This window comes from Polypterus senegalus, chromosome 10 (genome assembly GCF_016835505.1).
Source record: "Polypterus senegalus isolate Bchr_013 chromosome 10, ASM1683550v1, whole genome shotgun sequence".
Lineage (NCBI taxonomy): Eukaryota > Metazoa > Chordata > Cladistia > Polypteriformes > Polypteridae > Polypterus > Polypterus senegalus.
In genome coordinates this window covers 20,439,250-20,461,286 of record NC_053163.1, presented here as the reverse complement: position 1 = coordinate 20,461,286, position 22,037 = coordinate 20,439,250, and the positions used below count along the sequence as shown (strand labels likewise).

At 41.0% G+C, this 22,037-nt stretch overlaps 1 protein-coding gene across 1 annotated transcript in view; it reads right to left on the bottom strand.

Annotated features, from left to right (window-relative positions):
• Positions 1–16,394, bottom strand: part of LOC120538128 (zinc finger protein 585A-like) — a 38,591-nt gene extending 22,197 nt beyond the window's left edge. The window contains exon 1 of the mRNA XM_039767562.1: positions 15,753–16,394. Within this exon, the coding sequence (XP_039623496.1) occupies positions 15,753–16,260 (508 nt within the window). The 5' untranslated portion in view covers positions 16,261–16,394. The remainder of the gene's footprint in view (positions 1–15,752) is intronic.
• Positions 16,395–22,037: the final 5,643 nt, after the last annotated feature.

The window sequence follows — 22,037 nt, the reverse complement described above, 5'->3', positions numbered from 1 at the left end:
CGACGCCAAACTGATTCAAAAACAAAGAAACCCTACTACCGTAATCCTCGTGTATGACGCGCACCTGATTTTCTAATGCTAATTTTCGGGGAAAAAATGCACGCGTGGTACACACATAAATACGGTATATACAGAATAGTACCACAAGATGGCAGTTTCCCAGGGCTGAGGCGGTACCATGGTTTCTCAGAGAGTGTCATGGGAATTGGAGTTTTGTGATTCGGCCCTGTTGGGTGCCACAGGGACTGGGAAGCCCTACTTAGTGGGGCTCCAACCTTACCTGTAAGTGCTACCGAGCCACGCTTTTGGAAAACCAGAATTACTTCTGTGGATCACTTAAAAAGAACTGCTTGCCTTCATTCCGGGAGGAAGAGAGACGAAGCTTGCCAGAGGAGTGAAGCTGAAAGGACAAGAGAGAAGACATTGCTGTGTGCTTCTAGTATTGACTTAGTACTGTGACTGTGCTGTGGTGGTGGGAAACAAGAAAGCGTTCCCCACAGCTTAAATAAAGCCCTGTGTGTTGCTGGACTTATGCCCGTTGTCTATTGCATCGTGTGTCTGGTTTGTAATGATGGCCGAGAAAACCTTTTAATCTTGTGTTTTCCTTTAGAACGGAGATGCAATTTCTGATACAATGGGCATGGAATCGAGATTCAGCTTGAGCAATAAATGGCGTACCAATCTAAACATCCATGTGTCACGTGTGGGTGCACAGGGGACAGCTAATGGGCTCTGGTGATAATTTCCCCACCACTCCAGGGGATTGGCACTGTGTCCTATTCCTTTTTCTCTTCCTCTCTTCTGCAGACTGGAATATTGACTGTTCTTAACACCACTGACACCACTTCCGGTGTCCATTCACCTGGAACCCTGCCTCTTCCTGCTGGAAGGACTTAAAACCGGAAGATCAGCCATACTACTTGCACTTTAGAACAGGCCATCTACCTGAAACGAAGTATGTTTGGGCCTGTCCAATACTTGGACGGGAGATCAACCAGGAAAAGCTTGGGCTGCTGCTGAAAGAGTTGTTGGCGAAGCAAACAGGGGGCGCTTATCCCAATGCCCCAGTGCAGTCATGGGGGCACTGTGCTGTAAAAATGGTGTCATCCTTCAGAGGAGACGTAAAAACCGAGGTCCTGACTCTCTGTGGTCAACAAAGAACCCTGAGCATCCTTCGTAAAGAGTAGGGTGTATCCCAATGTCCTGACTAAATTGCCCATCATGGCCTAGTCATTCTAGTCTCCTAATCATCTCCTGTCTCTAATTGGCTCTCTCTCTCAGCACTTCATCACCCAACAGCTAATGTGTTGTGATGATACTGACACAAAAATGGCTGCCGTCGCATCACCCTGGTGGATGTTACACATTAGTGAGGGCTGAAGTGGCTCCCCACTCACTGTGCAAAGTGCTTTGAGTAGAGAAAAGCGTAATATAAAGAATTACTATTGTTAAGATACGAGAATAGGCGGGAGAAAAAATTATGTATTTTTTATGTATAATTATGTATTATATATGTAGATAATACGCCTAAAATATAAACAAAGTATAAATTTGAGGGTTGGCAAAATAATATTAGTACAACCTGGGAAATAATCAGGTCATCTTGCTTAGGCTACCAGGTGGATTTCTAACTTTGCATGCTGAGTGTTGCCCTCTGGTCCAGGTGGTAAATCCATTTGCCCTTCTTCTGCTGGACCCGGGTGACAGAGGCATCTTCACGGTGTTCATCTGAAGTGAGTGCCAGGGTTTGCATACTGAAGCTTTACAAAATAATATCTCACCTCGGGATGGTGAAATCTCCAACATCCCAAAATCACAAGTGCATCCACCTGTTCAGTTTCAAAACCTTCAAACAAATTTAATTTTACCTAAAGCTTTTCATTTCATGTATTGTTTATGTAAAGTCTGGGTGAAATATGTTTGATGTGCCATATCCCACCTTATGTTCAGTTAATTCTGTTTCCTAATCCATCCTTGTGGCTTCTTAAATGCTCCTACAGGAAGAATATTTTTGACTTTATGCTTTAGTGTCAACTGTATTTCTTCTTCCTGTTTCTCTTTTAATCTTTCAGATGCGTTTTTGACCCTTTGTTGTCATTTCCTCGATTCCTGCTTATTTTTCTCATTTCCGGTACAGTTTTCGTTTCAGATTTGCTCTTGAAAATGTCCGTATTTATCTAGTTAGAACCTTTTGTTTTCATGTTGTTTATGAAATACGGTATATTTACTTGGCACGTGAATCAGGATATCCCTGAAATGACACCATCTTTTATTTGGAGCGCAAATGTTGCTTTGTTTGCCTTCCCCGGCTATTTCCTCATCTAAGAAGTCTGCTTTTTCACAAAGTATAAGCTTTTGAAGTGCATTTTAAAACACTGGTTCAAAGGGAGCCATATCATGGTTGTTACTATTTCAAGGATCCATGATTTGTGTTTGTGTAACTTTGCCAAAAGCTTTTAGAAACAATGAGGACTAGACAAGCATCATCTATTGTGGGGCTTAAGACCAGACAGGTGACAGTACGTTAATTTGTCAGGACCATCACTTCATTTTCTTCTTCTGTCCTTTCCCAATCGACATCTAGAAGTTGAAATCAGACACGATCACCACATCTCATTTGTTGTATACATAATATATGATTAAATACGATGGTTCAGAATCTCTCAGAATTTAGTCTCCTCTGTGGGAGATGTGAGAGATTTCGGTTTTACCTTCCAGAAGGGGCACTAGAAATATGAAGAGATCTGTACATGAATGAGGCCCATGAATTGCCTTAAGATTAAATTAAACACATTTCACTTCCTCTGTTGTAGGTCGGACGTGGCGATTGACTTATTTTCAACAAATAACCCAAATACACTTGCTACAACAAACCAAATAATACAATTTATTTAGACACAAGGATAATAGATATATGCAAGAATATATATATATATATATATATTGTGAGCTGGAGGGCTGATCGCCCAACAAGAGACAGACGCCCCTATGCAAACCACAACCCCCTGAAACACCGACTACCCTCACATTGCTCCTTATCCTTGCACTATAACGCGTAATACAAGCCTTGCGCGGTACTCCACCGACTTAACAAGCCTTGCGCAGCCCCTGTTATTTTTGGTATTGGTATTGATTTGTTTCTCTCTCTCTCAGACTACTTCTGCTCCTGATGCGTATTCATTTGAAGAAGAAGGAACTTACGCTACCCTTTAATTGATAGATGAAACTGTCATCTCTGTCAAGGAGCAAGTTTGAAGAGAGAAATGTTTGTTTGCAGTGTTTGAATAAAAATCCTTCTTGTTTCCACAACCTTGTGTGTCTCTGTGCAAATCTCTGACCCAAGAGTGACAATATATTATATATATATATATATATATATATATATATATATATATATATATATATATATATATATATATATATATATATATATATATACATACATACATACACACACACACAGAGTGGTACCTCGGTATACATTCTTAATCCATTCCAGATCCTTTGACTTATACCAAACAGGACGTATACCAAACAAATTTTTCTCATAAGAAATAAAGGGAAAATGATTAATCTGTTCCCATGAAAAAAAATCCTATTTTTATTGCCATATTATACATTGATGCGGTTGTATAAAATAATTTAAACACTGCTGTACAAAAGCAATTAGATGAAATAAATGAAAATTTAATCTCATTTTACTTTTTAATAACGTCTTTGTTTTTCACAATCGTAGATACCGTTGTTCTCGGCATACGGTATGCAGCAGCCATGTCCCGGACACGCATGCCACCTTCATACTTTTCAACAATCAATTCAAATTTACGCGAATAAACACAAATTCACGTGAAAATTCAACAGAGAGTTATAGCGCGGGTTGTTCACTGAATGCTAGCAACTGGCGTACTGATGCTCGTGGGCAGTCGTGGCTTTGTCTCGAGAGAGGTAAACAAGGGTAGCACGCGGTGTTCTAGCATGCAAGTCGTATTCCAAACAAAGGTCGTATGCCAAGCAAAATTTTTCGCGTCCAAACAGGACGTATACCAAGTTGCACTTATTCCAAAGTGGACATATACCGAGGTACCACTGTATATAAAATATATAATATATATGTAGAAAGCCCAGGGTCCTAGAAACTACTGAAATAGTCAGAAAAAAAAATTGAAATGTAGAGATGTCAGGTAATTGAAAGGAACTACTCTGGGCAGCTCTCTCCTAGGAGGTTTTGTTTTCCTGACGTGCTCGCCTCGCTTCTGTATTAGTGGCTAAGCGAGTGACTGTCTTTCTTCAGGGGTTTTGTTTTGCCGATGTGCTGACCTCGCTTGTGTATTAGCGGCAGGAGGAAAAGTAAAAGGGATACCATTTTGCCGATATGCTCGCCTCACTTCTGTATTAGCGGCTAAGCGACTTTGTCTTTCTTTGGAGGTTTTGTTTTGCCGACGTACTCGCCTCGCTTGTGTATCCTTGGAGGTGGAGCCCCTACCCCGACTCCACGTCTCACTTCTGGGACAGGTAGACAGACAGACAGACAGACACACACACTTCCACGCGTAGACGTTTATACATAAGATGAGGGTTGTGCGCAATTACGATACTGGAAAGGTATTGAAAAACCCAAATTCTATACCTGTACAGTTTCAGTGTATCTGGATTTTCAGTACTGGAAGTAAATGTCGGCTTTCTTCTCAATTTCCCGCACCCCCCCTTCCCTCTACACCCAATGGTTCAAAAACATCCGTTCTGTAGACTCCACGCAATTAAATAACTCAAGTTTGTTGTAATCAGAACTTCACAGGACCCTACTGCTTCGTCGTGATTGGGACTTTCAAAGGGGAGGTGGAGTGTAGTGGGACGTGATGGCACAGTGCACTAGAGAGGAGTTGTAGTAATAGGGGTGAAGCATGCCACTGCGATCTGTGACATTTATTTCAAACGCATTATTTTGCGGATCAAGCCACACAAATAAGCTGACAGAGAGAACCCGACAGAGAGATGAGATGACAACTGGAAGATGGCATCAGCAGACATGTAGCCCTATTTGGTTCATGGCCAGGAGCACCTGTCTGCTATTTCCAGCTTTCTCTGTGAACGAGTTCCATGAGCAGGAATTTTGGTTAATTGAAGCAGGCCTGACCCATTACTTTCAGGGACAGGGGTAAAAGGGTGCTATATTGATCTGAGTAGAGCACAGCCCAGATGGCCATTGCTCATATCTGGCAAGACTCATAGAAACTCGAGTATATAAAATGAGGAGAAACCACGAAGAAGTCAGAAGCTGTCTCCATGCCACTGAACACCCTGGTGGACCAGGCTCGTTTAAGGGACTGACTGATGACTGTACATTCCATGGTCTTCTCTCCGGCCTGGATATGTATCTTTATATATAATATGCTACCGTGGTTGTCCGTTTGTCTGTGCAGGATTTTAAATCACCTGTAGCTCGCAAACCGTTTCACCTGAAATTTGGTACACATATACTACGTAACGTCTACTATTCGCTTTCGGGGTGATGATTGATCTCCAAGAATATTCCTAATTTTATTTTATTTTATTGTAGAATCAATTCTCGGCAGAGGCCAGCAGTGTTGTTCATGCGTACGGGCGCCATTCTCATTCCCTACCACCTTCGCCATCACTTCCGCTAACTCTTCATATCTTAAATCATTCTTGAGGCAGATTGAAGACTTAAGTGCCAGCTTAAGTGAAAAGTTAAAGAAAACGTCCTAAGTAATTGTAACACATACACTGAATCAATGAGTTTTAACGCGAAAAGATGACGACGAATAAAGGGAAGAAGCGGGCCGCTAGGGTGGAGAAAAGAAGAGTTGCTCAGGAAGGAACAAGCACATCAACCTCTGAACAAACGAATGCTAAACGTACAGAGAAAGAGGAGGAAAACTAGGAAAGTTCAAGTCATTAATAAAAAACACAATCCTAGGGAATGAGCGACCCCTGCTGGATACAATAACACAATTGTGTTTTGTACCGGGAAGACTACAGTAAGGTGTAGGGTTTGGAAGTTATCTGTTATTTCTTTATTTTACCACTATTTAAAAAAGATATATAGTTTGCCCACACTGGCATTTTACATTGCAGTCTATGGGGTATGGAAGAAAAGCTTAAAAACTTGCCAGATAGTGTACGTCCATTTTTCAAGCCACAACAGTTGACGAGTATTGACCAACATCTTGCAATTACACACACATTGTAAAATAGTTTATACATGTAATTTTTCAACAAATAAACACCAATACTATGACAGTCAGCCATTTTAACTATAGAGCCGTCGTGGGTGAGAGCTCGGCCGTGGTTTCCTCCCGACAGATCAGATCATAGTAAACTTTTCAAGTCGCATGGTTGCTTTTGATTTGACTTACTTCTGTATTCGTGTGACAGCTCACACAAGCTAATAGAAAACACTTCCTTACCGCGAGAAAATAATAGTACCTGGAATATGTGATAATAAAATGATTATTTCCGGATCCGTTCTGTTGTCACAAACATGCGGATCAATATTCGCCAACTCTCTTGGCTTGAAAAATTAACATATTTGGTAATATTTTAAGCTTTTCCTCCGCACCCCATACCCTTCATTGTAAAGTGCCAAAGCAGGCAAGATATTTTTTTTAATTATTTTTAGATTTGATACACTTCATTTATCCCTAAGGGGAAATTGTCTTTTTGCATGATCTTTGAAGTTCGGAGGTCAGGGTCGACCATTATACAGCACCCTGGAGCAATTTTCAGGTGAAGGGCTTTGCTTGAGGGCCCAATGGAGTAGCATCCCTTCTGGCAGGAATGTGAATTGAACCGGCAACCTTCCAGATGCCAGCACAGATCCTTAGCCTCTGAGCCACCACTCCACCTAGAATATATTATTTGTAGACACACTTAACTTTAGAACACAATTTTGTGTGGTAAATGTATATACACCATATTGGTGAAGAAATAACTTTAACTTGAAAAATACCAAACTTACCCTATTAATCAGCATCTTATTTTCACGGCACAGTAGTGTCGCAAACTAAAGATTAAAATGCAGTGACGTCACATAACCCGTGTCATTTCACACAACCAAGGCAGAGCAGAAGGATGAATGGAGTAGCAGAAAACACAGTAAGGGAGAAATTTTGAAAATATCGAAATACACGGTGTATAATTTGTGAGGAGCAGACTGCTTTTGGTACTAAAAGAACATCTGGAAATAGCAGAATGAGAAAACAGCAGTGCACAGACTATAAATGATAGATGATGTCAGTTCTGTAATATCTCAATTCATAAGAGAATAAAAAATATATTCCAAAAGCAAACAAAATAAAGAGAAAGGGAAATGTGTAGCTAAAAGAATTACAACAAAAATGCATTCAATGAAAAAGACCAACATACAGGAAATTAAAAAGAAGCAATAAATGCAAAACCAAAGGGATATAGGAAATTACAACTGGGGACCAAAAACACATTTGAAAGGTTAAAAAACAACTGCATGTAAAGAGAAAATTAACTGAAAAGAGAAAGCTTTCAGTACTACTGCATGCTGCCATGTGGTGTGTTTTTGCATAGTTGTCGGTACTGCCATCATCAAGTTTTTAATTTAGATTTTTTATAACTTCTCCTTAGCATTGAAAAATTTGTTACTTTACTTCAGTTGGCAAGGAATCTCGTGATCACATTTGCTTTTGCATTTCACAGATTTTTAATAATGTTTAAAAGTTCACTCGCCAACCCCGCCAATTTGTGTCTCTGCCGCTGGTGTTGTGAAGAGGGGGACTGAACGCACCCCAAGGAGACGCGGTCGCTCCTCCGAAACCCCCTCTTAAACGGTGATACAATGGGAAACAAATACAGTGTTTTTTTTTACATTTGTTTACCTCCTCTTTGCTCGATCAGCTGCTGGATTGCTGTTGCTGGAAACAAGAATTAGATGATCTACAAGTCTCTGACTTAAACATTAAATCCGAACAATATATTCAATCTTTTTTTGCTGTTCCGTTATTTCACAGAGTACTATTTTCGATAGATAGATAGATAGATAGATAGATAGATAGATAGATAGATAGATAGATAGATAGATAGATAGATAGATAGATCTGTCTGTCTGTCTGTCTGTCTGGACGATCGACAGACAGACACTTTATTAATCCCCAAGGGAAAATTCACAGACTCCAGCAGCAGCATACTGATAAAAACAATATTAATTAAAGAGCAACAAACGCGCAGTGCAAGTTAAAAGTTTTTTGGGCTAATGTGATCTTTACTATCATTTTTTTGAGATTTTCGAATTTTCGTACTTCCATCATCTCTAACCTGCTCTGCATGTGTATCACGCCAACGTTTTTGAATTCTTTACTACGTTCTACTTTGTCATCTACTCTTTCTCTTTTATTTCCGGCCCCGGGTGTGGTTAAATCTCTTGGCACAAAGTCTCGTCTCGTGGGATGTCAAAGTGTCTCTTTGAGTAAGTCACGTCTTGTCTCTCTGTAAAAGTCTCATCTTGTCCCAAGATTTTTTTTATATAATAGAGAGGTAAATATTCTCTAAAAGATGCCATTCCGTTTTTCTTATGGGCACAGCCATTTTGAGAGCCTTCCGTTGATGGATGCTATGCTTTCGCCAGACGTTTGCAGCTTGTGACTACACGTCTCTTCACAACAGTCCAAGGTTAGAATCTCCCAAAAGATTGTTGCATCTGTCACTTGTTTTTCCTGAATTCCAAGTTATGGGTTGCTTTTCTCTGCTTTTTGACTACAGTTTATAATTTAAGAATCGAAATCAGAACCTGGTGAAGTCTGCAGATGATACCAAGCTAGGTGGATTCACAGATAATCTGGAATCCGTTGAGTCATCACAGAGAAACCCGGACAGCATACAGGCCTGGGCAGATTTGTGACAGATGACATTTAGTGTAAGTATATATAAAGTATTACATGAAGTTTGATTACATATTGGGAGGTCTGAAAATCGAAAGCAACTGTAAGAGATGACCGGGACGCCCTGTGACAATAGGGTGTTTGCTGCCTGCTCCCATCCGCTGCTCGGGAGCCCTTGAACCCTACATGTTACAGATGAGCTAGACAGTGAGGCAATAACAATGGAGCAAGGGGATGGTGTATAAAAGTGCAAAAGTGCTTTATTTAAAACAACAACAACAAAAACAAAGTGTTCAATTACAGTGCAGTGCTTCAATGTCTTCATTAAATAAATAATCCATAAAAGAAATGTGAAGGTTTAAAACAATGCAGAAACAATCCTTTAAAAAGACGATGAGGTTAAAACATTGCTGGAAGCAATCCTTCAAAACCATGAAAAGTCCAGTGCTTCTTTTACATTAGCGTCTCACCTGCTTCTCCCTTTTGGGCCCTGCAGCCGGCGAGACGCTCTCTCTGCAGCTGTCCTTCATACACTCACATAGGTCTGAAGGCCGTCCGATTTGATTTTGTGCCCTGAGGTTAAGGATCGGCACGGGTATCTGGAAGGTTGCCAGTTCAAATCCTGTCACTGCCTGAAGGGATACTACTTTGTTGGGCCCTTAGCCTGAAGTCTGTATGACCATCAACATCAAGTGACTCCATGAGAACCGTAACTACAAAGAGGACTATTTCATTTATGTTAGGTAGAATGCCCAGAGGGGACTGGGTGGTCCCATGGCCTGGAACCCCAGCAGATTTTTTTTTTTTCTGCAGCCGTGTGGAGTTTTTTTTTTTTCTGTTTTTTCTGTCCACCCTGGCCATCGGACCTTACTCCTTTTCTATGTTAACTAATGCTGTCTTATTTTAATTTCTTATTTTGTTTTTTATTTTTCTTTTCTTCATTATGTAAAGCACTTTGAGCTACTTTTTGTATGAAAATTTACTATATAAATAAATGCTGCTGTTGTTGTTAACCTGAAAACTGCTTTAGGGTGCTGCACTCCGGCCTCCAAAGGCCAAGCAAAAAGTCAATTTTCCCTCGGGGATTAACAAAGTATCTTTCTATTACAAAAGGAAACGTTGCAACGAGACATTCTTGGAGATAATTTCAAGTCCCAAGACTCTTTGCAAAGAGATTTTGAAAATTCCTGCCCTCCTCTCAAACATTTACAACCACACACACGGTACAATCATTTCTCATTCGTGTGAATGCTATTGTCAGACACAGTTCATGTGCTCTCAGCTCTTATAAATTTTGACGTTTTCCCACATTTAAATGCTAAATGACAATTTAGCATGCTATGACAATTTAACAATGCTATGACAATTAACAAATCACATGGGACAAATATTCAAAAAAGTCGGTTTATTTATCAGAGAGAAAGAAACGATATTCACTGACGGGCAGTTATACGTTGCATTGTCACGATGCAAGTCCAAACATGGAATCAAAATTCAATGCAACACTGACGAAAAGGTAATTCCAAATATTGTTTTTACTGAACTGTTCAAGTCGAAGTGTAAGTTTAAAAAGTATTTGTGTGTTAATTTCAAAGCCAAAAAGAAAAAAAAAAAAGTATAACGCAAGAAATACCTCTAACGCAACATTAAACATAAATTCAGAGCAGGTTAGCATTAGCGCTAACAAATGGAAATTATTACTCGGTGAAATAACGGTGCAGCAAAAAGAGATCGAATATATGGAAATAGGTGATACGACAGAAGTATGTAGACATTGTTTGGCTTTAAACTTTAAGTCGGAGACTTGTAGATCGTCTAATTCGTGTTGCCATCAAGAAAAAGTAGTGTTTCTTCACAATGAAGAGGCGTATCCGCGAGACTTAAATGATTTGTTGTTTGGTGAAAGTGAAATTCAAATACGCGAGCGGTAGAGACGTGAAGAGGATGGTGCGTATCGCAGGCAGGGGGGTTGGCGAGTGAAGTGAGCAGGGGGCTAGTATAAAAAAAATAAATAAATTCAATGCCATTCCTGTAAAGGAGTAAGTGCTGAAATACACACAGGTGGATGAGCCTATGGCGCCCTGGATAATGGTCTGTGTGTCGGTGCTCTAGGCCTCATCACAGAGATCATAAATACAATAACTAATGATAGCTTTTCTTTCCTTTTATAATTAGTTAGACAAACTGCATTTACGTGGGTGATGGGTGTAAGGAGGCTCCAGAAAAGAAACAGCTGGCAGCTACACATAGGCACGCCAACAGGTGGCAGTGCTGCTGGCCGTTCAAGCTGGGTTCTAGAAGGCCTGTCAAACCGTTTAATCTTCGAGCGCCAGCATGCCACCATTTTGATGTGCCCTCGTGTCTGTCCAGAAGGACGTCTGTTTAAGTCTGCGTGTGCTGTGGCCGAGTTACCGCCATGGAAAAGAGGGAACGCACGTAAGCCAGTCATGCAGGGAGCTGTAAAAATTAAAATTGAAAGCAAGTTCAGAAAGTTATCTGAAACTAGACTGGGTGCATTTGCACGTGGGCCTGCCGACAGCCATACCCACGTGCAAGTAGAGATGCTAGGAAACAGGCGACTTCCACCTGGAATGAAGCTGTGCGAGGTGGACGTTGCGACAGCATCACAGATTGGGTGTGCCTGGTAGATGTTTTAGAAGATTGGCTTGGTAGTCTGCCTTGGCATATAAAACTGAGAGATGCCCAGCAGGGGTTGTCTTTTAACCATCTGGCATTGAAGAGTGTGTGTGGTACAGTTTACTTTAGAGAGTATTCTTGGTCAATCGAGCACAAAAATCAGAGCTTAGTCCCCTTAGTGAATTTAGTGCGATTGTCTGAGCTTCCTCTCTTGGTGATTTAAGTGTAATCATCAGGAGTGGCAACCCGCCATGACACAATAACATTGTAAACAATAGCAACTTGTGACCCACCAATGGTAGCCCGCAATCCACTTTTGTTTTTTTTGGTTTGGGACCCTGTGGTTGAGACACAATGCATTAGATTACTTCTTTTTTTTTCCAAGGCCATGGCTATATTGTTGTTGACAGCCATGACCATTGTAATGCAGTTCAAAGCACAAAGGCTACCGACGATGCCCATGTGCGTTATCTGTCGTACAAGCGTTTGATATCCCCTCCAGCTAGTAACTGTTAAATGTGCCACCGGGTTTACCGTAAATTGTGTTGCACATTTCATGCATCAGTGTGGTAGCACTCATCCATCCCTAAACCTAACCCTTTGCAGCATACCCTAAAAATGCTTCAACACTAATATAAAGGCCTAAGTCCTGAGGTTGTTTTAGACAAATGAAAGGATGGACGAATGGCAGGGTGGGACAAATTTTTTTTTTGGTTAAATTGTTTAATTCAAGTCAATGTTTTAAGTGATAATCAAAAACTAAATCTGTTTTTTATGTAACAGTCGGTACAGTTAAGCGGTATGGCAAGCAATGAATGTGCAAACAGAAGGGAAAAAAAAAGTCAGGTTACCAGTCATTCCAGTTGGACAAACTGGTCACGTGTGTACAGTCAAAACATATTCATGCAAAGATGGAGACGAGTGACGTTTCCCTAGCGAATGAGCTTGCTGCAAAGAAAGTCGGCGAGTTTAACTTAGTTGACTGCAGTTGGCTGGGATGTAAAAGATCAGATGTTGGATAAGAGAGAGGCCTGGAGCCTGCACTGACACAGCGCACTACCACACCCACCACACGACAAATCACCTCAGGATCCCAAATGAGGTCCCAAATGCAGTCATGTTAACGGGTGACGCCTCAGCACCACACTAGTTCACATGGAGTGGAACAGTGGCTGGAGTGCCAACCCTGCCACCAACTACCGAGTTCTTCCTGCAAGTTGGAGGACCTGCTCGATGCAGGTTAACGTCATACCCAGGATGGAGCAATTGCACGTTTTCCACAGACACAATATGGTTATTTATGTTTCTGATATGCTCATTCCAAAAGTAATCATTCTTACATTCAAAAAAGTTAATGTCATACCCAGGACGGAGCAACTGCAGGTTAAGGGCTTTGCTCAGGGGCCCAACGGAGTGGAATCACTTCTGGCATTTACAGGATTTGAACCGGCAACCTTCTGATTGCCAGTGCAGATCCTTAGCCTCAAATCAACAAATAAAAGAACGTACAATGAAGGGGGGGACACATTCAATATGTCTCAGCGCTTCCAAAACAGAAATACCCAAAGGAATAACGTTAAAGCAAGAAAGCATAGGACTGTTCTGACCGGGCAGGAAATATAACTCATTTGTTGAGTTTAACTGGGAGCTGCGTGCAAAAGGCAAAACAAAACAAATACGAAGCAACCGAAACCCAGATGAGAGGCAAAAATCACAGTCAGAAAGTCGAAAATTAGGCCAAACAGAAAAAAAAAATCAATGAGTAAGAGAATACTAAAAGGGTTTTGAAGGTTTTATCCGCAGATCAGAGAACCCTTACTTGATGAACTAAATGTGACAACCCCGGAGACCACACCCCTAGAAAGGGGGTGACCATAACAACGGTACACAAAATGGCTTCCCCTACAGGAAAAAATTGAGCCCCTGACAACGAGTGGGACACAAATAAAGCCGGTCTACAAAAGACCGCTTTGGTGTATTCTTCTCCCTGCTTCACAGCCTGCACTGCACATGGCGCCCACTCTGCTGTGTCTCCCTTCCTTGCAGTGGCGTAGCACACACTTGTGGGCCCCCCCTACACATTAATGCGGGTGAGGAACTCTCCCTGAAAACAAGCACTTACAATAAAACCCTGATTTAACATTTCCATATTTAGCGTTTTCACAATTTTTGGATGCTGACGTTGACAAATTAAAGCTCTTGTCTGAAGAAGCCTCAAGTCTTTTAAGGCTACATTCACATGGTAGCTAAAAGTGACTCTATCCTGATTTTTGCCTTGTATTTGTTCTGTTTTTGTTTTTTTTGGACTGCGTAGATACATTCTGTGACTGATCCAAATCTGTCCACCCTGAACGTGCCCCACATGCACAAAATGATTTTGTCAGACAAATATTAACTAACCCCAGAATGTTCTTCCACCTACTCTGTTCAATGCTGGTATGGACTGGGTGTTGTTGAGCAGGGTCGTGGGGCATCTGTTGGTGAAGAGAGATTCATGGATCTTGACTTTGCTGTGATCTAAGCGAGGAGTCCGAGTGTCTGGGCTTGCGAGTGTCCTGATAAAAACCAAACATAAGACCTTTAATGACCTCTTGGGCACGGCCATCAGCAGTGTGTCTGTCTGCGGAGAGAGTGTTGACCGCGTCTCTGGTGACTCTTCCTATGAAGTCAGTAGACACATTGGGAGAGCATGGGGGTCATGAGGTCGCTGGAAAGGGGTGTGCAAAAGGACGAAGGTCCAAGTCTTTAGAGTCCTGGTGCTTCCTGTCTTGCTGTATGGTTGCGAGACATGGACGCTATCCATTGACCCGAGACAAAGACTGGACTCCTTTGGTACTGTGTCTCTTTACAGAATCCTTGGGTACTTTTAGTTTGACCTTGTGTTGCTCATGGAGTCCCAAATGAGGCACATTACCTGCACTGTGAGGGAGCGTCAGTTACAGCATTACGGCCATGTGGCGCATTTCCCCCAATGGTGATCCGGCTTGTAAGATCCTAATTGTTGGGGACCAGAGTGGCTGGACCTGGCCAAGGGGTCACCCACGTAACTCCTGGCTGCGACAGATAGAGGGTCATTTCCGGTGGGTGGGACTGGACCCTCCAGGGGGGGACAAACGGGATTCTGGTCCGGGGCCCTAACGGAAGGGGGCCCCTTCACGTTTAATTTTATTTGGCATGTGGGGACCCGGGGGAAGTCAGAGGGGCCCACACATACTCAGTTGTCTGGGGCCCAAATATTTCTGGCCTGGGGGGTTGCCAACTGGGATGCTGAGTTGTTTCGTCGTGCAGTGGGTGCAACAACGCTCTGTACCAGCGCATGCTCCCCAACTTGACTTGACATTAATTAAAAGATGCCGGTTTTTACTCGACTTCACATTATTTAAGTGCAGGACGCATGGAAATTCATCAGCTTATGATGGCAAGGAAGTGAAATGGAAACGAAAGATCAGAACTGTTACTTTGAGGTCATTTAGTATCTCTGTCGGAATTGTGTGCATAGAAACAAGTGGACCAACAGACAGGGGACAGGACGGGGAGGAAGAGGTGGATGGTTTGGAAGCAAACAGTTGTTACGACAGCAGTGTCAATTATTTTCTGAAATGGTTTGAGTTCATAATTTTTTTTGTTAATCATACATCACTATAAAAATCAGATCTTTGTCATATATTCCTTAAAAAAATGGGAATTGAGGTGCAGCATGAATGGAGCCTTTTCTCGTTTCACATATGAAATGCAAAGTTGTACAGGGATACAGGGAGAACATGCAAAACCGACAGTTTCTAAATTGAACTGCTGGTGAAGCTTTTAGACAGGTTCGAAAGCACAGTGCCACCACTGCTACTTCTGCGTCACTATTCAGCGATAAAACGCCACCAACTTGTAAGACATTTATGCAAGAAATAATACTTAATAAGGGGGGGGAAATGGCCGAACTAGCACAAAAAACGTAAGGAGGATGAAAATGGGATGCAGTATATGTCAGAGGAAAAAAAAAGTCGGCTCATCCTTAACTTTTTCCATTCTACAAAACACAAGTGGACATAACCAAGTAATAAAATAGACCGAACAAAAAAATCAAAAAAATAAAGACGTAACAATAATTACATAAAAATATGAGAAGAAAATAAAACCTTTGTTCAGCCTCACATTAAAAGAAATAATAATAAAATACAGATGAATATCAAACCGATTACGAAACTGACTTAAATGGATCAGCACAAGAATTAAAAGTGAAAGTGCTCCTCTTACCCTGCGTTGGTATCTCAGTAAACGAAACTCCACCGAGGACCACCTTCGGTGCGCAGCTCTCCTCCTGGGATGGTCCACAGCTGGCATTCGTCACCCATCGCCGGTCACCTGCTCCCGGACCCGAGATCGATTCTCTGGCGCCCACGGCGGATTCGGACCCACCGCGGACCTCGTCCTCGGGGCTCACGTGCATGAACACGGGTCCGCTCCGAGAGATTCCCAGCTGCAATCTCAAGCTTTCGATCTCATTCTCCTGTTCGTACACGGCGAGCTGTACCTCTGCAATTCGTTTCTCTATAAATTCTTTAAACTCCGATCTGACGGTTTCCAGTACCATTTTCACCGCCTCCTTCACTAGAAAGGACAAGCAGTGTTCAAAGTTGCTTTCCCAGTTTCGAAGCACTTGCTCCCCTGTTCCCGTTTGGAAGCCAGGCAGGCAGATTTCCGCCACTCCGTGCAGCTTCTTAAAAACGTTAGCCCTTTGCGTAGCGTTCAACGTTTCTTCCATCGTGGAAGAGCTACAGTTTGGAAAGGGCTATAATAAAGCCAGCTTCACGTGACGTGTGCGTTTTATTCTCAGAGAAGGTAAAACAGTCCGCTTTGCACGGTGTGTCCGTCTCACTGACGTCCTGGTAGCTTTCCTTTTCGAGCCCGCGGACACTTCCGGACTCCCAAGGACACGCCTCCCGTGCGCGGGCACGCTACGGCGCAGACTGGCTGGCTTAGCAACACAAACAGAAGACTCGTGTGCACTGAAGGATCAGTCAGGTACTATCAGACTAGAAAACACCAGAGACACGGGTATTAAATCTTGAGTTTGATGCCATACAAAAATAAAACTGTTCTGCAAATTGGAAATGCACATCGATAAAAGGAGCTGAAACTGATTTAGATGTTGCATGCTACGTGAAATGGATGACGAGCATGGGAAATGCGCTATATAAATACAATCTGTCATTATGGGTAGTTTCTGTGCTGATGCCGCTTTCGTGTTTATTAGTTTGCACCTAAATATCTGCTAATATTCGCTTTTCAGCATTTTCTATTTTTACTGGAAAGCATCTTAAAACAAATACGCAAATGCAACGACGACCATCTCCTGCGCCAGCAGGCTTACCAGTACACGGTGGCTGTGAATCAGCGCAAATCATCGCTCATCTTTTAAAAACGCGCAAAAAAAAGCTAATATAGCATGTTGTTTCTGTTTTTTAGTTTGCCTTTTGGAGTCAAGAGATCTAAAACGATATGACAATTAGACTAAAAGGAGAAACGACGTGTTGAAAGAAAACAATTCAGTCAGCTCATCGAAGAGAGGGAGAGGCTTCAAAGTGTGGATTATCCGGAAAAATTAAGGCATGCGATTTATCGAAGATCACAGTTATGAAGGATAAGTCTACAACTGCAAAATGTCACTGAAATCACCGACAACGTGTGCATCGCAGGGATGAAGGTATCGTCATCTATTTCTCATAGCAAAATTTAATGGCACATTTTGGCACCATGCAATACCATCCTTTCACGACAAACAGCAAAAGTAGAAGGGACATTTAAAAAAAAAATATGTTTAAATGTACAGTACTTTAGTAAAAATGCATTATAGACAGATAAGATAAAGTTAAACGTATGAAATTATGGAAAATGAACAAACTACAGATGATCCAAAGCATAATCCTTCACTCCGAAACATGGCAGACGTAATAATGTGTTGGCCTGGCAAAACGTGTCGTTTATGAAACTGGTTCGCGTATCTTTACCGATGACATAACTAATGAGCGGATCAGAACAATTTATATTCCAAAATGGACTGACATATTTATGTTCAAGAAACTGTTTGTGCAATCATCTGACACTTCATTGCAGGACAACTTTGACAACTGACAATATGAACAAAGGACTTATGTCCAGCAGGAGCTTGGAATCACACTATGGAAAGTTCGTTTTGCTTACACTGCCCCACCAAAGCCGCAATAATGACAAAATAACCACAACAACGGCACAAATCAATCATGAAACAAATAATAAATCAACACTCAGCTTGTATTAAATAATTTTTTAGCATTCAAATTCACAAACTGGGTCTGACAGGAGAACCGAAAAAAGTGACCATAGATGTATGCAGCAGTCGGCTGAGGTGCTCTCGCTGCTCCGACTGTTGTCTTCTCCAGATGTTGCAGGAGTGAGCAGAAGCCTGGAGGTGGATGGTTAGGGAGGGCCGCAATTCAAAATCCCCAGAGTTTAGCAGATTATGGTGCTCCAGTGTGTCCAACGTTGAGCGGTGTTGGGGTCTAAACAAGTCAGGGTATGCGGTAACACGTTTTCCAACTTTAGCATAACATTGTGTTCATACAATAAACGAAGCAGTGTCTAACTAACGGGTTTGTGCATCATTTACCAGAAATCTCTGTAAGCCAGAGAATATTCTCGACCTTTCTCCTGGCAGAGCTCAAGAAACGTTTTCTCATGAAGCCCAAGAAACAAATAAAACAACGTCAAACGAAAAGGAATAAAAGAGCACTGAATAATATTGATAATAATCAAGATAATCAGGAAAAAAAATAAATACAAGCAGACTGTTTGTATGAATGCAAATCATATTATACATTTAACACCTCTCGGGCAGGGGGGCAGCATTAGCAGTAAAGCTAAATGAAAACCAGAAAAATAATGGAGACCGTGAATCCGTGCCGCCTTTCTGAGTAGCCGCGCTCGCTCTTTTAAATGAGACATCGGCGCGGCAACCGGGAGCAGAGCGGAGCGTGAACTGCAATAACCGCGGCTCACTGCTCCCTCTACTGGTGCAGACAGAAATGATTTATTCTCTTGATTTAACTTAACCCAACCCAGACGAAGTGTTAGATAGATAGATAGATAGATAGATAGATAGATAGATAGATAGATAGATAGATAGATAGATAGATAGATAGATAGATAGATAGATAGATATCCTGATGACCCTGATTCTATTGATTCATTAACAGAATGTCTGACTAGTATCTCAGAATGGATGAATTCAGTTTTCTCTTTATTTAACTTGAGAAAATTACTAATTTTAGTGATCAGCAATAATGGATACAATGAGGCTATTAGAAATAAACTGGATACATTAGGATTAAAAGTCAAGACGGAGGTAAAAAGCTTAGGGGTGATTGTTGACTGTAATCTGAATTTTAAATCACATATTAATCAGATCATTAGGACAGCATTTTTTCACTTAAGAAACATAAGTAAAGTTAGACCTCTTATATCACAGAAAGATGCTGAGAAATGAGTTCACGCGTTTGTTTTCAGTCGACTAGATTACTGTAATGCACTCCTCTCAGGACTACCCAAAAAAGACATAAATCGTTTGCAACGAGTGCAGAATGCAGCTGCTAGAATCCTAACTAGGAAAAGAAAATCCGAGCACATTTCTCCAGTTTTAATGTCACTACACTGGTTACCTGTGTCATTCAGGATTGACTTTAAAATTCTGCTTATGGTTTATAAAGCCTTAAATAATCTCGTCCCATCTTATATATCGGAATGTCTGACACCTTATATTCCAAATCGTAACCTCAGATCCTCAAATGAGTGTCTCCTTAGAATTCCAAGAACAAAACTTAAAAGAAGTGGTGAGGTGGCCTTCTGCTGCTATGCACCTAAAATCTGGAATAGCCTGCCAATAGGAATTCGCCAGGCTGATACAGTGGAGCACTTTAAAACACTGCTGAAAACACATTACTTTAACATGGCCTTTTTATAACTTCATTTTAACTTAATCCTGATACTCTGTATGTTCAATTTATCATAATAACTATTCATGGTGACTCTAAAATCCGTACTGACCACTACTCTCTCTTCTGTTTCTTTTTCTGTTTGTGGCCTGCGCCACCACCACCTACTCAAAGCATCATGATGCTCCAACAATGATGGACAGATTAAAAGGCAGAAGTCTACGTGACCATCATCATCATCAAGCCCTTCCGTGAGAATCCTAAATCCAAAGAGGACTGTTTCATTTATGTTAGGTAGAATGCCCAGAGGGGACTGGGCGGTCTCATGGTCTGGAATCCCTACAGATTTTATTTTTTCTCCAGCCGTCTGGAGTTTTTTTTGTTTTTTCTGTCCCCCCTGGCCATTGAACCTTACTCTTATTCGATGTTAATGTTGATTTATTTTGTTTTATAATTGTGTCTTTCATTTTTCTATTCTTTAATATGTAAAGCACTTTGAGCTACTGTTTGTATGAAAATGTGCTATATAAATAAATGTTGTTGTTTTTTTCTATAATGTCTAATGGGATTTTGATGTCACACAACCAGCATTGGTAAGTGAACTAGCTGAACCCTTCAGTGTTTCATATGGCCTGTACTATTCATTGTAACAGCAATCCCGTCATTACATGTGCCAGGTGATGGTAGCTATCGGCTCAGTCGCTGGCGCCATATTACACCTTTCCCGGACCTCCATAGCGCAGTGGAGAGGCAATATAATGCCACGAACGCTCTTACGCTATCAGCTATCGGAGCACAGATACAAACTCTAGCATGCAGGGGGTCGGGGTTACGGTGAGTCAGGAGAGAGGCTGCTTACCAGCCAATGAACGTCTGCAGCATCCTGATTGCATATGTATGAGGTTGATTAGCCTGCTCCATATATGGATGTTTCAGGGCGCCCACGTACTCATATTTACAAGGTGATAGATAGATAGATAGATAGATAGAACGAACATTAGTTGTCCCCAATTTCGCTTTTTACAGAAGATCTCTAAATAAATAGTAAATAGTTCAGAAACAAAAAGAAAATCAGTGAGAAATACGGAGCTTCTGTAAGGGGGCTGCTCGATGCGAAGGGTAAATTGCGTAGGAATTTGCGTACGCCAACGTTTTATAAATCTGAATTTAAAAAAAAAAATCCCGTTATTTAGCGTCAGCATTCACGCTCGAAATCAACTCAAAGTTTTATAAACGAGGTGTCAGGAGGTGCCATAAGCGGGTTTAGGAATAGTATATAATAATAGAAATGTCAAGTAAATGGCCAAACAAATCTTACTTACCAAATGCCCAGAATTTTTTAGGTCAAAAGTACCATAATCTATTCCACACTCTGCAAGAGAAAACTAATATCTGAAAGTGAGCAGCTCTGAACATTTAGGGTGAGGAACAAAATCTAATTTATAACGGTAAAAGTGCCATATTACCAGAGGTGAAAATGATTTTTTCCCATCCTAATAAAAAAAAAAAATAGTTTAAAATAAACCCTGTAATTTTGTCCACTGAAAATGACTTCTGTATGAGCATAAATCGAACTTAAAAACATTTATTTATACTGAAATCTAATACTTTCATTTTTAAGCCATTATTACACTTTTTTTTATTATTAACAGCTTCTCAGTTTTCTCCACTATTTATAATTACCTCAAATTCCCACTGGCAGAATTTGGAAACAGCATTCATTCAGTGTCTTAACTCTATCACTAGAAAGCAAATGTACAAATACTTATTAAATAATTTACATAATTCTGTGTTGAAACCTTCCCCCGCCTTATTTTTTTATAATTAGAACCAGCAGACCAAGAAGAAAAATACTATATAATCCTCCACGTTATTAAGGGCGGTTTCGTTACTAAAAATATTTTACAGTATTACTTCACACTAAAATCAAATCACGTCTCTTAAGTTTACGCATAAACCAGAGGAAGGCACAAATAAATGAGGTTTAACACATTAAAAAATGCTAATAGCGTAAGCTATTCAAGCAAAGACAGCGACCTGATGGTTATTTTAACGAAAAACAAATTATCGCATCCAAAATCAAATGTTACGTATGTTTGTAGTGACCGTGTGCACGCCAACCAATCCGCTGCCAGCATTTCTACACGTCACTCGATAAACGCACAAGTCGTCTTTTTGCCAGTCTTGGCGTATCGCTGCCATCTGCTGCATTGAGAGAGAATTCCTCATTGCGCTTCAGTTGCTGAATTCATTTTTCCAATCCAGTGTATTTAAGAATTCTCCTTTATTATTGAAGACCCTTTAGTGTTACTGCAACCACTTCAATTTTGCGATGGCTTTCACTTAGTGGTCGTCTTTGATTTTGGTACAAAACACAGTGAAGTAGCAAGTTTGAATGTTTCCATTGAGCCACGTTTTGCATCCTTTCCATCCCGGTGGTGATCTATTAGATACAATGCTTGATGTAAAGCACGATGCCATGGCCTTAACCTACTTAATATTGTTTCCTATTTTCTTTTTTTTACGTATTTAAATGATGTAACACTATTATGTATCACATATATGTGCGTAA